The sequence below is a fragment of the Astyanax mexicanus genome, chromosome 1, assembly GCF_023375975.1.
Source record: "Astyanax mexicanus isolate ESR-SI-001 chromosome 1, AstMex3_surface, whole genome shotgun sequence".
NCBI classification, from domain to species: Eukaryota; Metazoa; Chordata; class Actinopteri; order Characiformes; family Acestrorhamphidae; genus Astyanax; species Astyanax mexicanus.
Window position 1 is genome coordinate 15,417,046 of NC_064408.1, and position 17,243 is coordinate 15,434,288.

At 39.0% G+C, this 17,243-nt stretch overlaps 1 protein-coding gene across 10 annotated transcripts in view; it reads left to right on the forward strand.

The window, feature by feature from the left end:
• Nucleotides 1–1,581: 1,581 nt before the first annotated feature.
• phldb1a (pleckstrin homology-like domain, family B, member 1a) overlaps nt 1,582–17,243 on the forward strand; it is a 120,046-nt gene continuing 104,384 nt past the window's right edge. For 2 of the 10 annotated variants that reach the window (XM_022667676.2, XM_022667681.2), the window contains exon 1: nt 1,582–2,074. In XM_022667676.2, coding sequence (XP_022523397.2) covers nt 2,009–2,074 — 66 coding nt within the window. In that variant the 5' untranslated portion in view covers nt 1,582–2,008. Of the gene's footprint in view, nt 2,075–9,328; nt 9,527–17,243 lie in introns of those variants that run through there. The other 8 variants (XM_022667675.2, XM_022667682.2, XM_022667683.2 and 5 more) reach the window with 6 other exon arrangements.

Here is a 17,243-nt window from a genome sequence, read left to right on the forward strand (position 1 = left end):
CATTAATCAGTTCAGGTTTTTGGCTTGGTCATAGATTTAAGGCTGTGTTCACACAGCACGTAAATATGGTCCAAAATACAATATTTTACATCAAATGTGACGCAGGTGTTTTGTTTGTGTGGCAGTGTGAATAGCAAAAAACACTGCAATGCAACTTTGTCTGAACGACCACATCTGAACTCAGGTTAAATCGTTATTATATGTGTCATTCCAATTTGTAGTATTTAACTTAGGCCTGGGCGATATTCTTCAAATATATTAGTGATTCTCAATTATAGTTTAGTTCTTACAATTCTCACTTTAAAGCCCCACTAGGTAGGATTTTCTTGATTTTTTATCTTTTTAAAGAAGTGAAATTACAGCTTAAACTCACTGCAGCGCTGCATTGAGGTGTAATAGGAGGAATAGCGGTGCTCTCGTGTCTGTGCCGGAGCTCCTCTGAGCTCAAACCAGACTCTGTAAGTTTTCCGAAGGCGGCCGCGACCAACGCTCGCGAGAACTGCGACCTGCTTTCCTACCTTTGGTTCTAACAGTTCTATAAGGACTACTGGTTCATTCTTTACAAACTAACATACAGACACTCTAGCAGAAGCTGGAAAGAGACCGAATATGTCTGTGAAAGCCAGAAAACAAGAAAGAGAAACTAATCTGTCTGAAACATTTATTACACTCTACAACTGTAGGGGGAGCCCACGAGCACAAAATCTCAATCCTACCTAGTGGGGCTTTAAAGTGATGCAAAAGCTATTTTTTCTTTAATTTGAAGAATTGTATTTAAATTATTATTATTTCTTTTTTATTTTAAACAGGGTGCAAACATAACCACATTGTATTTTAGTTAAGGGAAAAAAAAGAAAAAAAAAAAAGAAAATCACGTCTACAAAAGATAATTATTTGCTGGTTTCTGACAGAAGCAAATATACTGAGCTTCTCATTAAAAGCTTCTATATGTAAAGATGTACAATCTCAGTTATCCCATCAAAACAGTAATTTAATTAATCAAATTAATTTGATTAACCTCCCAGCCCTAATTTAATTGTAACCCCCATATTATCTTGCACACCTTCAACCTGTTCTTTGTATTTATCAGGTTTCCAGCACTTCTAGCTGACTTGACCTCACTGCAGAGCTCCCTCTGATTGGTCCCTCCAGACACAATCACTTGTTTATTTATTTATTCATTTTTTGGCACATTATTGCATTTGTCTGTTGCTGTAAAATCCGTCTGTAAAGGATTTTACGGATGGATGGGGGAGGCCGGAGTGAGCACTGATTTTTATCTGCCCGCTTTTCTTCAGTCTGTATTATGTCTGTGGGGTGAGGAGATGAGAATGGGAGCATTTGAGAGTGTGAGCATAGATGATCAAGTGAGAGATTAGTGTGTGTGTGTGTGTGTGTGTGTGTGAGGGAGAGAGAGACAGAGAGAGAAAGAGAGAAAGAAGGCAACACAACCACACACACACACACACACACACACACACTTAGAGCAGGGATATGAAATCACTCAGGAAGTGTCACAATGAGCTGTCCTGATGCTCTAGAAATCATCATGTTTGCTATTTATATAACTGGATATCCAAGAGGGACAAGCTCGGCTTGAGCAATCATTTCTGCGGTGTGGAGCTGAAGAGCTCAGCCAGGCCGGGCCTGTGAACTTCATCATGAATGCCCTTATTTGGAGGCGGGGAGGAGAGGAAGGAGAAGGTGTTTTTTCCTCTTTTTTTCCTCCCACTTTTAAATGAATAACTCTACAGTCCATGCTCATTTCTTCCTCTCTACAGAGAGAAGTGGGGAGATCTGACTCCGGCTGCCAGTGGAGTGGAATGATAATATCGGCCGATTCTTCTCTGTTTCGGTATTGAATGTTGAAGGATTGAATGTGAAGATTGATCGATACTGTGCTGGATTAAAGATCATTCTCAGGATGGTAGTGGATGCTGTTGAGGATCTTCTGTGGCTGGATAGTTGATGTAATTTAAGATTAAGTGTGTTCAGCTGAAGATTTCCAATGATCTGCAGCGTCTACCAGGCCAACAAGGGCCACAGGGTGGCTTCCAAGAGGGTCCGCTTCCAGGTATGTGAAAGTTTTTAATTTTTAAGGCTTACTTTTGATTATTCTTCAAGCTGAATAAATTCTATATTTATTCAACAATATTTTTGAACACCATTTTAATCTTTAGACAAAGTTAAACATTTTATTTACTATACTATACTATACTATACTATACTATACTATATAATATACAGCATTTAGGTGCTCTTATCTGAGGGGGCTGTTAACTTGTGGTTTCTGAGGCTGGTAGATCTGATGAACTTAACCTGTGCAACAGAGGTAACTCTTGGCCTTTCTTTCCTGGGACGGTGCTGATGAGAGCCAATTTCATCCTAAAGTTGTCATTGCACTTGAGACTTCTTTCAAAGTTCTTGGAATGTTTTATTTAGTTGAGTAGTTCTCGCCACAATATGAATTAAAACATTACTGTATACCTGTAACTCTACCTCTTCACAACTTTACAACTGATGCTCTCAAACACATAAAGAGACAAGAAATTCAAAAAATGAACTCTTGATGAGTTCAGCACAGCTGTTAACTGAAAGCCTGAATTCCAGGTGACTCTACTTCATAAAGCTGACTGAGAAAATCCAGCTAATATGTGCAAAAATGTAAAATATAAAACATATTCTGGTTTGTTTAGCAGTTTTCTGTTTACTAAATAAGTCCGTATGCTTTTTATTCACAGTTTGGGTGACGTTAGTAAGAATCTACAATGCAGAACATTTTAAAATAATGAAAAATCACTGAATTTACAGCTTGTCCAAAATCTTGACTAGTACTGTATATATGTATATGTAAAATATGTCATTTAAGGGATGGATATATAACTACATTGAGACATAACAATAAATATAAAATAAAAGCATATATTTATTATAGAATTGTGGGTACTTTTCAAGAAGTAAAAGATTTAACTCCTCAGTCAACTTTTAATAGTATTAAATTGCTTTAAACCTTTAAACTCAATAACACAGTTGTAAAAGTACCACAGTTGACATCAGTGACATGCCACTATTTTATGTCATAACTCTGTGTGCTAACCTCAAACTAGACGACACATGGCACATCTAAAAACAGAATTGAATCATTTACCATTTATTACAATTTTAATTAAAGATTTACTCAGTATTACAAAAGGTAGTCACATTTTTTTTAATTACTGTTGATTTATGCTCAATTTCAAATGCAAAATAATGAGATAATAGGATTTGACACATCACAATGCTTTCCACATGTTTTCTGCTAGAAGAAGTGACATCACTGAACCTAGGTTCCACATTTCATATTAGAACTATTAAAATTTTATGTGATATTATAAGTAAAAAAGTGGACCAGAGTATTGTGATAAATATGAAATATTTTTTATTCGTTGAAATTACATAATCTAGAGAAAATGTTGTATAGTAATATAGCTCTTAATCAAATAAACACAGAAAAAAAATCTATTAAAATATAAAATCAGGAGGTCAATAAGTTTTGTGGTTGGAGTATTTTAGTTATATTCTGTATATAAAGTAAGCCCAAATATATATACATCAAACATTATTAATAGTAAAATAGTAAATATTAAATATTAAAAACTGTAAATATTAAAAACTGATGGTGATGGTTGTATTACCCCATCTTGGCAGGTTCTCCTCCACCAGTCTTACACACTGCTTTTGGATAACTTTATGCCACTCCTGGTACAAAAATTCAAGCGGTTCAGCTTGGTTTGATGGCTTGTGATCATCCATCTTCCTCTTGATTATATTCCAGAGGTTTTTAATTTGGTAAAATGAAAGAAACTCATCATTTTTAAGTGATCTCTTATTTTCTTCCAGAGCTGTATATATGTATAATTATTAAAAGAGATGTGATGGTTGGAGTGCCCAAGTTTGGCCACTAGGGGGCTCGTTAACACGTTTCTCCAGCTGATGGCCAGGCTGTGGTCAGGCTTTGGGAGCTGACTGAGGGCATGTGTGTGTGTATCTGAGTGTGTATTGTGTTTCTCAGTAAGAAACATCGCCACCCTGTGTGTTTTACACGCTTTACTCTGATTCATCTTATATATCCTGAGTAAAATTTCCTCTTAGACAATTATTTCCACCCCCTATAGGAACAGCTCTGCTTTTAAGTGTGTTTTAATGGGTTGTTTTACCTTTATTCTCAGTCCAGAGGTATTTACAGTGGAGTGGAAAAGTCTGGATCCACCCTGAGGAGAACACAAGAAGAAAAAGTTTCCTATAGAACCACAGTGGAACTTCTTATTACATCCAGCATATGTTTGTACCAGCCTACACTAGAAGACTTAGAGAAGACTCTGAAAATCTTAAAAAAGTTTAGAGTCTGACTGTTGTCTATCCCTTTTTACCAAAGGTGTAAAAAATATTCACATTCATTGCTCAGGTAGAAGTATAGGTCATAGTCAGTGGAGTTGGTGCCATTTCTGTCCCCAGGAAATTAAATGTATAAATGTGCACACAAAATAACTTTAAAATACATTTAATTTTTAAGAATAGTGTCTTGTAAATTGACCTAATTTCAAAAGTAAGGTATGTAATTAAAAACATTAATAAAAACCTGTATAAAATGTGTTACCTGCCCCCCCTCTCTAACTTTACCTTGAAATATAATTAAAATCCTTCCCATTTATTCTTATTTTTTTTTTTTACAATAAATCCATAATATTTAAGTTAAAATACACATTTTAGTTGTGTCCCTGGGTTTCACTCAGTCCTGTTACCGTAACACATTACCCCATCTGAAAAATCTGAAACATTCTACATCAGTCACATCTACGAGAGGAAATTACATCAGTTGGTTCTTCTGAAGACCATGGGAAGACCAGAATTAAGTTCCCTCATTTGTTTTTCTGTACATTTGATCTTATTATAACTATGACTGAGAAGCTCAATCTCAACATTCATTCCTGTTACCTAAATTAATTCTTAGATCAGATTATTTGTTCATTTTTAAAATACAAATTTTGTAAAAATCACTGGAACGTGATCAGTGTCCTCATGCTATTTGCATAATTCTATGTTTTAATTCTAGGCTAAAAACTAATTTCTGTTACTTTCAGTCCTGTTGCTCAAAACATAAAAAGCAACAGGACTGAGTGTCAGTGACAGGAGTGAGTAGAGTCCCCTGGTTTATTCATTTATTAATGTGAATATTAGTTAATAAAATTGGCTTTGCGTATTTTAGGGGGAAAAAAGTATTTTTGTCATAAATATCAATTATTTTGAATTATCAACTAATTGTTTAGAGAAAATCAAAGCAATTAGTGGACTTGCTTTTAAACATGCTTTTTAAATGTCACATGAGTTTTGTCACCCTCTTTGGATTAGAAACCTTGTAAAAAATTAACTAAAGCTGCCTGTGATTGACCAGTACATGTTTTGAATACATGTTTCTACTAACAAATATTTTTACTTAAGTAAGGTAACAAAATATTTGTAACTCAACACCTCTACACATTATCCAGAAGAAACAATGAATAAGCAGATATCCCAATACTTTTGTTTTGACTAATAACCTTGTATTCAGACAACTGCAAGTGTGATCAGTTTCTGTCTTAGTATAGTTGTGGTATTACACAATGATAAAGTCAAAATTCCATTATTGTAAGAGCTCTGGTGCCACGTTGCCATAACCGGAATTATTTCCTAATCTTCCCTTGTCTAATCATGTGTAATCACATCAATCACAACACGTCTGACTGTATTTCCTCAGGGTAGATACTTTACCATTCATGATATGTTTCTAAAAGTAGGCCTAGAAAATTTACTGTTTACTTTTTCCTCCTTCATGCGTGTCATTTTCCATGTGGGTCCTAAACTGTTTTCACCTATGTTAATTTGTAGCTCCGCCCCCTTATTACAGTCTCCTCCTGTTCCTTGTTTCCTTTCCCCGCCTCGTGTGTGTATTTAAGCCCCTGTGTCTTCAGTGTTAGTTTTATTGGTTCATGTATATACATGTATTGGTGTTAGTTTTATTGGTTCATGTACGAGGAGAGTAGTTGCATCTACTCTCCTCGTCCTCTCCTTGTGGCAGCCGTTATAAGTACGGCCCTTTATGTATTTGATTTTGACACCCCAAACAAAAATGGGGTTTAATTCTATATCCAGACCATCTCCAGACAGTGGACAAAAATAGTTTTCCAGGTCTCAGTGGGAGAAAACCATTCTTACGTATAAGTGTTAAATTCACAAATCAGACTGTTTATTCCCCTCAAGGCTCCCCCACCCTGTTTTACCATGCACCCGTGTCCCACGCCAGCGCTCCAGACACGGGTGGGTGGAATGCCTCATGTCTCGTTCGGAGTGTGCGTTGGGGAGGGGGGGTATTTGTGGCAGAACCCGGTATGACACATCATGGGCTGAACCAAGCCCAGGCCAGCCTGAACATATTACAGCAGCAGAGAAGAGAACGCAGTTCCAAAAACAGCAGGAGTTCCTCATTTCACTTCAGATGAAAAAAAATAACAAGTAAATCACAGCCACTGCCGTGACTATTTACGTCCTCTTTTTTTCCTTCCGCAGAAAGAAGGTTGACGGAAAGCTTTTCTTGGAAGGGACAGTTTACGGCCGTCTTGTTTTAACTTGATTGAATTTAATGGCATGTTTTGCTTTGTCTGGCTGGACTACAGCTCTGGAAGTGGCTGGGTCATTAAACCTTTTTATACCAGAGCAGTTTGTCACTGGGACGGCAGATGGATAGAGCACCTTGCTTTGCCACTTTGCAGAATGATACTGTTGAGAGGTTTTAAATGGAGACTTCTTGGAATTTCCACTCTGTTAATTGCTTTTCTATGTACGTTACATTAAACATTATGTCTCTATATTATTATATTTGTTTGCTATGATGCTTAAAATTCTATGGACCAGTCATAACATTGACACCGCCTCCTCTTTGTTTCTAGACTCATTGTCCATTTTATCAGCTCCACATACTGGAGCATACCGGAATACTTTGTTTTTATGTAATTAATTACAAAATGTAGTCTTGTATCTGTTTCTCAGTATACTTTTTTTATAATTCCTCCTTTCACCCTGTTCTTCAATGGTCAGGACCCCAGAGGATAGACCACCACAGAGCAGAGTACTATTTGGGTGGTGGGTTATTATTCTCAGCATTGCAGTGACTGCGCTGAAGTGGTGATGGTATGAGTGGATAAGACACAGCAGCACTGCTGGAGTTCTTAAATACTTTGTTTATTCACTGTCCTCCACTCTATTACACACTCTATTAGATAAAGTAAAGTCAGAGACAGTTTATGTTGGTCATCCTCTATCAGTCCTTCATCAGTGGTCACATGATGCTGCCCACAGGATGCTGTTGGCTAGATGTTGGCTAGGCTAGTGATAGGTCTGAATAACTGTGACTGTATGAACAGAATAAGTTCTTTTGGGGCGAGTCGAGTGGGAGTTTTAGAATGTAATTGTTACTTAGCAACTCAGCTACAGCTTTAGGAAAGTGGTGACACTTCATGACTTTGATTCATGTACAGTATATTATTGGATCTGATATAAAATATCCAGCATAGATGTGTTTTAGGTGTAACATAAAATAAACCAATCAGAGCGTCACTTTCCGTTCTCTTTGGTGGATTGATATTTTAATGGTGCAGCGCTTCTGCATTTCTCAGCAGAGGAAACTGAACCGCTGCGTTAATGCTGTAAAGGTGCACTAGCAGGTATATTATGGGAACAGCATCTATCCATCAATCCATCCATCCATTTATCCATTATCTACCGCTACGGCCCAGACTTCCCTCTCCCCAGCTACCTTTTCCAACACATCTGGGGGGGATACCAAGGTGTTCCCAGGCCAGCCGAGAGATAAAATCTCTCCAGCTCTTCAGCATCCTGACCAGATGCCTGAACCACCAGAGCTGGTTTCTCTCAATGTGGTGGAGCAGTGGCTCTTCTCCGAGCCCCTCCCGGATAACCAAACTCCTTACCGTATCTCTAAAGAAGGAAACTAATTCCCTGTCTTAATATCATTCTTTTGGTCACTACCCAAAGCTTTTGGCCATAGGTAAGTGTTGGAACCTAGATTGACCAGTAATGTTATTTTATTCTGTTATTTGTTTATTATTGATGTAATAGTTGGGTTTGTGCACTGCTGCGTGTCCGTGTTTATGTGAGGCTGTGCGTGCAGGGGTGTATTAAGGGGTGTGAACGGAACGGAGAGGGAGAGAAAGGCGCTCACCTCGTGGCCAGCATGCTCATAGCAAGTAGATGTTTTATTCCACATCATCACTACACAATCCACTCACAGTGTCATGTGTTCTGGGAATACATCATAAAAGGTGGCTCCGAGTAGTTCACCAGGCTAAGCGCTGCCAATATGGTTAGGAGATCGCCGGTTCGAATCCTGTTCATGTAGCTTGCCATCGGCTGCCGGAGTCCTGAGAGAGCACAATTGGCCTTGCTCTCTCTGGGTGGGTAGATGGCGATCTCTTCCCACATCACTCCAAAGGGTGATGTCAATCAGCACAAGGCGTCTGTGAGCTGATGTATCAGAATCGAGTCGCTGCACTTTCCTCTGAGTAGCAGTTCGATTAGAGGCGGTGGCTGACTTCACATGTAACGGAGGAGGCATGTGCTTGTCTTCACCCTCCTGGTGTTTGGGCATTACTAGTGATAGGGGTCCTAATGAGTGGGTTGGGTAATTGGCTGAGCAAATTGAGGAGAAAAATATAGAAATAAAAAAAAAGGTGGACATTGTAATGATTGTGACTGGCAGCTTCTGGCAAGAACCGTCCACAAGACAAAACAAGTAACTCCTGCACAGTTCACACATATCCCACAAGTTCTTTAGCGTTCTTTAGCTTCCATAGGACATGACAGAAGTAATGGGACATGATACAGCTCATTGTTCCGGACCCATGACTTTTGGAATGTCATTGCATTTCATTGCAATAACAATACTATCTTATCATATCGCCCAGCCCTGACTGACCCCATGTCTTTTTCTCTCTTTTCTCTGTCCACTGTGAATGCCTCCTACATCCTGCCTTTCTCTCCATCTGTCTGTCTGTCCGTCCCTCGGAGTCTCCGTTCCAGAGCCTGAACAAGTGTGGACCTCTTCAGCTGCGAGAATAAAAGACGGCCTTGTGTCCACAGAATGAAAGAAAGAGAGAGAGAGGGAGGGAGAAAGCGCGAGAGGGAGAGCGAGACAGAGCCTGAGGTTGAATTGGAGTGAGGGAACGACCAAAAGGGGTGGGCAGAGAGAGAGAGAAAGAGAGGCTGTGTGGGTGGAGGGAAAGAGAGAGAGAGAGAGAAGAGAGGAGAGGAAAGGGCATATTTGTCTCCCATCACTAGTTGCGAGTGATTTGTGTGAAGTTTTGGCTCTCTGTGGAGCTCTGGAGACAAGGTTGGGCTTCGTTTGTACTCTTCCCCCTGTGTTTATGGGATTAAGTGTTGGCAGCATTGGTTGCCAATCAGGGGTTTTCCTCCAGGACTTTCTCGTATAGGAAAGGTGAGTTTGACTGACAGCTGGATGGACTGAAGCACTGTGCAGGTTTGGATGGAAATGTATCTTTTTGTGTTTTTAAACTTAAGAAATAGCGTGATTTCTTTGCGTAAGCATGTATAACTTTGTTTCCTAAAGAAAAAAAAGGGTGTTGTCTAAAATATGTACGTGGAGGTGTGTGTGGGGTAAAGAAATATCATTGCTGTCATATAAAAATGTTTATTTAAATTTTTGCTGTTTTTCCATTTTTGACCTATTATGGCTGTGGGTGTTGTTGTTTACAATGTATTACAATTTTATACTAAATAAACCAAAAGAAATGCTTGAAAAGAATCTTAAATTGACTTCAACTTGAAATTAAGAACATCTACTTGTAGCAAAGTTGCCATTTTGGTGATAAATAGCAAATATATACAGTACTTGTCTGTTAGTCTGTCTACATGTGTGTGTGAAACTGCAAGTTTGGCAGATTTCTCCTGAGTCAGTGTCAGATTTAGCTGCAGAGGAACAATCTGGGCAGGAAGAGGAAATATAAAGTAAAGTATAAGCAGAAAACGCTGTATTTTGACATGGCTTAATATTATGCAATCCTAGTAGATAAATTAAGAGCCCGAATTTCCATTGATGAGCTTTGTTTTGGACTAGACTGCAATATTAATGGTTACTCATTATTAAAAGTCCTATTTAGTATGCACCTAATATTAGTATGGGACTGAAAAAGTGGCCTAAAGTGGAGGAGCATCCTTGGATAAAGCACAGTGTATTGAAGGTATATGCAGTTATACACACACTCTATAGGCCTGAATGGCATAGCTAGATGTATGTATACAGGTTGTGAAAGTTTTACCTCATGGAATGGCTTGGGATTGCCCACACCTGTATAAGTTGTGAGTTTGTGTCTTGTGAGTGAAGTTGACGTGAATGATTTGTTTGAGTTTGACTGAGGCCTAAAAAAGTAGGTGCCAGATGAAAGGGACAGATATTCCATTTCTGTTCATGTAGTTATGAAGCATTTAACATCTCCCAGTCCACAGTGTCACATGTTCCAGGTATGCATAATAGAAGGCATTACCACCCACAGTGGACAGAGCAGTGAATTGTCCATGCAAACTAACAAGCAACTCTGGCAAAAATCATATCTATATTTAATGCAGTAGGCCTCACACACATTGTATTTAGATTTTAATTATTATAACGTAATTATACATGCCTTTATTTTCTTTTTATATACTATATATTAACATTTTATTTGCATATGCTGATTTACAAAGCTGGGGTCAGAGCACAGGGGTCAGCCAGCCTATTGTACCACTGGAGCAGGGAGAGTTGAGGGCCTTGTTCATTTAGTCCAACAGTTGTATCTTAGTAGATCCAAGTATTGATCCTACTACCCTGTACTAGATTACAATATCAGGGTTAATGCACCATTCAAAGTAGGTCTGTGTACTGGCAAGACAATACAATATACAGCTCTGGAAAAAATAAGAGATTACTTAAAAACGATTAGTTTTTTTGATTTTACCAAATTGAAAACCTCTGGAACATAATCAAGAGGAAGCTGTATGATCACAAGCCATCAAACCAAGCTGTATTGCTTAAATTGTTGCACCAGGAGTGTCATGAAGTTATCCAAAAGCAGTGTGTTAGACTGGTGGAGGTTTGAAAACCAGGGTTATTCCACCAAATATTGATTTCTGAACTCTTAAAACTTTATGAATATGAACTTTTGTTTTCTTTGCATTATTTAAGGTCTCTAAGCTCTGCATCTTTTTTGTCATTTCAGCCATTTCTCATTTGCTGCAAACAAATGCTGTAAATAACAAAATATTTTATGTGGAATTTGGGAGAAATGTTGTCTGTAGTTTATAGAATAAAAGAACAATGTTCATTTTACTCAAACATAAACCTATAAATAGCAAAATCTGATAAACTGATTCAGAAACTGAAGTGGTCTCTTATTTTGTTCCAGAGCTGTAGATCATGTGCCTAAAATATGTGTAAAAGAACAAGTATATATAATAAATAATAATGCGATATATCAATAAATACGGTGCTGGTCAACGAATTAGAATAATTTGAAATAGTGCAATCATGAAATTCTTTGAATGCATTTTTTGTGCAGAAAGCAAATCAGGTGTTCACCGCACCTGTCCTACTCGTTAGACTAATCACAGAACTCGTTACCTGGAAAACAATTTGCTCAGCTGAGCTTTCCAAAAGGCCCATTTAGGCCATTTAACTGTGACACTGTTGTTTTATTGAATTAGAATAATGGAGAAACCGTTTCATTGAATTAGAATAATTTTTATTATAATTACAATCATCACTTTCTCAGTATTTTGTCGCTGCCCCCTTGGCTTGTATGACTGCCTGAAGTCTCCGCGGCATCGATTTGACCAGCTTGTCGCAAGTTTCCGCACTCACAGCTTCCCAGGCAGTGGCGATGTTCTGCTTCAGTTGGTCCAGCGTAGTAGGCTTTCTGTCGCGAATTTTCCGCTTGACGATGGCCCAAAGGTTTTCAATGACATTGAGGTCAGGCGAGTTGGCCGGCCATGCCAAAACTTCAAGCTGTTTTTAAGTGAACCAATCTTTGGTCGACTTTGCCACATGAGCCGGTGCAAGATCCTGTTGAAATATGAAGTCTTCTTCGCCGAACTGTTCCTCAACAGTCGGAACCAGGAACGTTTCCAGAACATCTTGATATACGGCAGCATTGACAGTCTTCTTGAGGAAGCAGAGTTTCCCTACACCTCGAGCGGACATGCATCCCCAGACCATAACGCTCTGGGGAAACTTGACGGATCTTTTCACGCACTCGTGGTTGTAGGTTTCGCCACCACGACGCCAGACACGAGGACCTTGGTCACCGAAGGAGATGCAGAAGCGTGATTCGTCACTGAAGACCACTTTCTGCCAGTCTTCAGCAGTCCACTCGCCGTGTTCTTTGGCCCACTTCAGCCGTTTCTCCATTTGTTTCTTGTTATGTTTTTTACATCCATAATTAAACTTATTATTTTGTTTATAGGTGTGGGTCTAGGAATGCAGCCAAAAATTGTCCATATAAATCAAAAATGATAAATCATAGGCAAATGTAGTATAAGAAGCATTAATATATACATTTTGTAGGCTTGTATATATTGCATAATTTAGTGATGCTGTCAGGCAAAAACTATATGTTAAAACTGTAAAAAAAACTAAACTGTATTTCCGTTTTGAACATGGTGTGAATCTGGTGGTTAATCTTTACATTGTATCAATTTAATTTCATGATGAATGGTCCAATAAGAAGAATCTTTATCATTTACTACATTGACTTTGATTGAAACATACTGTGTTTTCTGTCTACTGTAAAGTTATTTTGCACGTTAGGAACTAAATCTAAATCTGTATATTGATAACAAATACACATATGCGTACTGTGGTACACTTATAATATACAGTATAATATAACACAACACTTTTAATATGAAACGAGTGAGTGTGTGTATGTGTGAGTGAGTGTGTGAGAGAGTAATGAAGTAATGAATTTGGGCGAATCGGTGAGAAACTGGACTACTCTGGACCCGGCATAGCTTGCAGATCATAGCGCTGACCTCAACTAAAACAATGAGAGCACTGTCCCATTGGAGACAGCACTGGGATCTGTGGAGTAGTGTGTGTGTGTGTGTGTGTGTGTATATCTGTATTACTGCTCCACTGACATACATTCACAGTATGGCCTACCTGTCAGCTCAATTACACACTCCCACCACGAGAGATAGACTGTCAGCCTGTCCGTCAAATTACTAGCAGGATGATCTTCCCTGCTCCTCCTCTTTCATGTAGTGGAGTAGTAGAGAGAAGACCAGGATGTCACCTCAGGGCAAGAAACCCACCGTTAGAGTCAGAGAACACCTTGATAAGTCCAGTACTTCTGGAACAATGAGCTTTGGATTGATGAATCTCGAGTCTTGCCCTGTTGATTTTTTTGACAGTAAGGGTTTTGCTTCTTGCAGTCCACGGTCCACCCATGAAGATTGTGCTTGTTTGGTATCTTTTAGATGGTATATGCTGTACTTCAAACTCAACTGTAACTGGAAATACATGTAGGTCCTGTGATGACATTTTAAGATTGGTGGAAATGGCAGTCTGTATTATTTTGTTTCTAAACTGAAAGCAGAAGCATTTCTGAATGGAGAAGGGATAAAATATTGTGTTTAATGGTACCAGTGTGCTGGAACAACCATCCCTGCTAAGCCTAATTTATATATATATTATTTTCCAACTCCCACATTTAATGCAGCATCACCAGAACACTAGGAGGAAAGTGCAACAGATGCCTGTGCTGACCAACATCACACTACTGGTACATTCACACTGCTCCGTTGCGACAACGCACAGCGACGTATCCCATTCATTTTCAATGCAAATGTTCTTTTTTCGGGGATATATATCATGATATTAAACTATGCAAGGCACATGACGTCACCAGCCCCGCCCCCTACCCGCGCTCTGGTTGCGTCCGGACCGATCAAGAGCTGATTTGAGTCAGCGCCGAGCACTCAGAACCTGAGGAAAACAGCAAAACAACAGTAATCAGCCCTTTAATCAGGCATTTAAATGGCTTTAAAAGATAGCCATAAGAGCGCCTTTCTGGGATTAAAAGCGTGAAATCAGCTGTAACTGGATGCGGTGCAAAACTGTGCTGGACTGAGGTGTACAGCTTTCCACATGTGCGTTTACAAGCACGTGTCCAACCATGTGGATGGAGGCCATGCGGTGGGTACCTCGTGTTTACTCCTGCCTCCCTCTTGCGCTCCTCCACTCCCTCTCGCTTCTCAGGCAGCAGCAGCCTGTCACTCACACAGACACAGAGACAGTGCTGTGTTTCTACTTCTTGTGTCAAGAATCAAAACATTGCAACATGACGTGTTTGATTTAATTGCCTTAGATGACATCGCACGTCCTGTGATGTGACTACTGCTCATGCACACATCGTGATGATGATGCTTAAACGATATATCGTATATATGCTGTTGTGAGTGATATAGGCTTTCCTCTGAATGTGTTGGCAGGTGGAGTTTGAAAAGAGATGCATATGCTCATCCTCACCCTCCTAGTTTTGGACGGTGGGTTTATTAGCTCAGATAAATTGGGGACAGTTATATTGTAATATAAATCTTCACAGATTGCCCACGTGTTGCCCACCTCTTTAGAAACATGTACCACATATTGTTAGATGGCTCTTAAAACGTCAATATCTGACGTCTGAAATATGCAGTCTATGGAGCAGCTATGGTAATATTCATGTGACACAGATATCAGCAAAGTCCCACACTGCTAATACCTGCTGCAGTGTGTGTATGTGTGTGTGTGTGTGTGTGTGTTTCAGCATGGGCCGATTACAAGCCAAGCACAGCAGGTCTGTCTGAATGGAAGCTTTCATACGAGACAGAGAGATCAGGCCACATAAACTGGGCTCTAATGTGAAGCAGCTTTGTGCTCCTGTAATGAATTGTTTCACTGAGTTGTAATGGAATAGTGTGAAGAATGAGACACACAGACAGAGAAAGGGCACACAAATCACTGGCCTGTGTATACTCTCCATTAAACTGGGACACCTGGCTTTTCAGGATATATAGAAGAGTGTATTTCCTTTGTTAGTGTTTAATTCAGTTCAGTTAAACATATTAAACAAACAACAATGTTGTTTAAATACTGGCATATTTCTTTGTAGAGTTTACAGAAATTATGTAACACTTGGCACAAGCCCTGTATTGTGAACAATGCCAGACCCATATCTAATTAAATTATTAAAACTTTTAGGTGTTTAAACCACTTACGGGTAGTTTCCCAGACAGGGATTAGGCCTAGTATTGGACTACACAGCATTTTGAATGGAGGTCTAATTAATTTTGGAGGTCTAATCGATTTTGTGCTTTTAGCAACAGATAACTCATTTAAAACACTGACAACAGACAAAGAAAAACATGTAGAGGAGTAAAGATTGGGGCATTTATCCATCTGTTAAGCATGGTGGTGGGAGCATTATGCTTTGGAGCTATTTTGTTTGCAATGTGACAGTACACTGGAAAACATGAATGGAATAAAAAAGAAGGAAGACTACCGTAGAACACTACTAAAAATAAAGATGCTCTGAATAGTTCTTAAATAGTGTTTAAAATAGTGAAAGATGCCACAGAACAACCATTAGGAACCATGTACAGTATGTAGATCTTTTTAAAGATCTAAAGAACAATCACTTGATGTCAAGGTTTCTTACACTCACACACCTCTTTACAGACATGATTCTTTATGGAACCAAAAGTGGTTCCTCTGTGTCACTGCTCAAGGAACCTCAAAGTCATTTTGAGTTTGCCATCAACAGCCAGAGCCTAAGGAGAATTAGCCAAGTTGAATTGTCAATTCTCAGCAAATTTGATAAAAAAAAAAAAAAAAAAAGTTTGGGTTGGGTTCTCAAAAATGTTGACCCCAAACCCTCATCCAAGATGGTTGTGAAATACATATGCACAACTGCATTCCCAAAGCCCAGACCTCAACATTATTGAAAATAATTAGGCTTGTCAGGTGCCAGAAGAAAAAGCAATACATTTAACTAAACTCTAGCAATTCAGTTGCCAAGAAGGGTGGTCAAATATCCAGCAGGAATCTGGCAAGAAGCTTGCTGATGTCTACCAAGTCCATAATGAATGCATGTGACATATATGGCCGACCACAATTGTTCTATACTGTATACAACAATCATGCATAATGTTATGACCGCCTCCTTATTTATGACCACACATACCCATAATTTAGCTTCACTGATCATATAGGAGCAATTTGTAGTTCTACTATAAGCATCATTAGCATTACCGGCTAAGTGCGCTAAGCTCTAGCTCTTTGGCCATTCAGAGGCGAGTTTGTCGAACTGTACCCTGATGCTAACCCTCGATAGCACTGCTGGAACAGCCTTAGCATTAGGTGCTACCCACAGTGCTAGCTCTTTTGCTTTTCAAGGGCGAGTATATCGGACTGTAGCCAGCATGTTTGCCATGTTAAAACAAGCTACATGGGACAATTCATTTTACTCACCAAATAAACAGTTTTTAGTTGAGAAATCTGTATAGATTAACATCCAGCACTTATTTGACTTGTCTGACTTGTCTGAAATGTTTTTTTTTTCTTTTTTTTTAAGAATTACAGTTTGTTTACTTAAATTAGCTTAGCATTACAGGTCTCACCCTGCTGAATTTAAAAGGAAAACATGGCAACATCCTTGTTACCAGTTACTAGTCATTATTGTTGCATAAAATGCGTCTTATAATCTGGTACGCCTTATAGTATGAAAATAAACCAGAAAATAGACGTTCATTGATAGTGCGCCTTATAATGCATTGCGCCTTATAGTGTGAAAAATAGCGTTTATAATAATTAGTGTAAGAAAGAATATGAAAATCATGATGTTATGCTTGATTGCTGTATAACCCTTATGTCCAGAAAAGGTAGAAAAACAAATGTGTGTGTATGTGTTTTAAGGGGAAGGAGAACAAAAAACAGAGTGTAATTTAATGCCAGGTTGGAGCAGGTGAGCGAGAGCCGGGAGGGTTATGGTGGCTCTGGTACAATTTCCTGCTCTCTGTCTATTCCTTTATTCAGCCCAGTTCACACCAGCCTAAGCGACAGGTGCTGCTTAAGGCCAGCCGTGGCTACGTGAGCCCCTTCATTCTTCCCCTTTTACAGG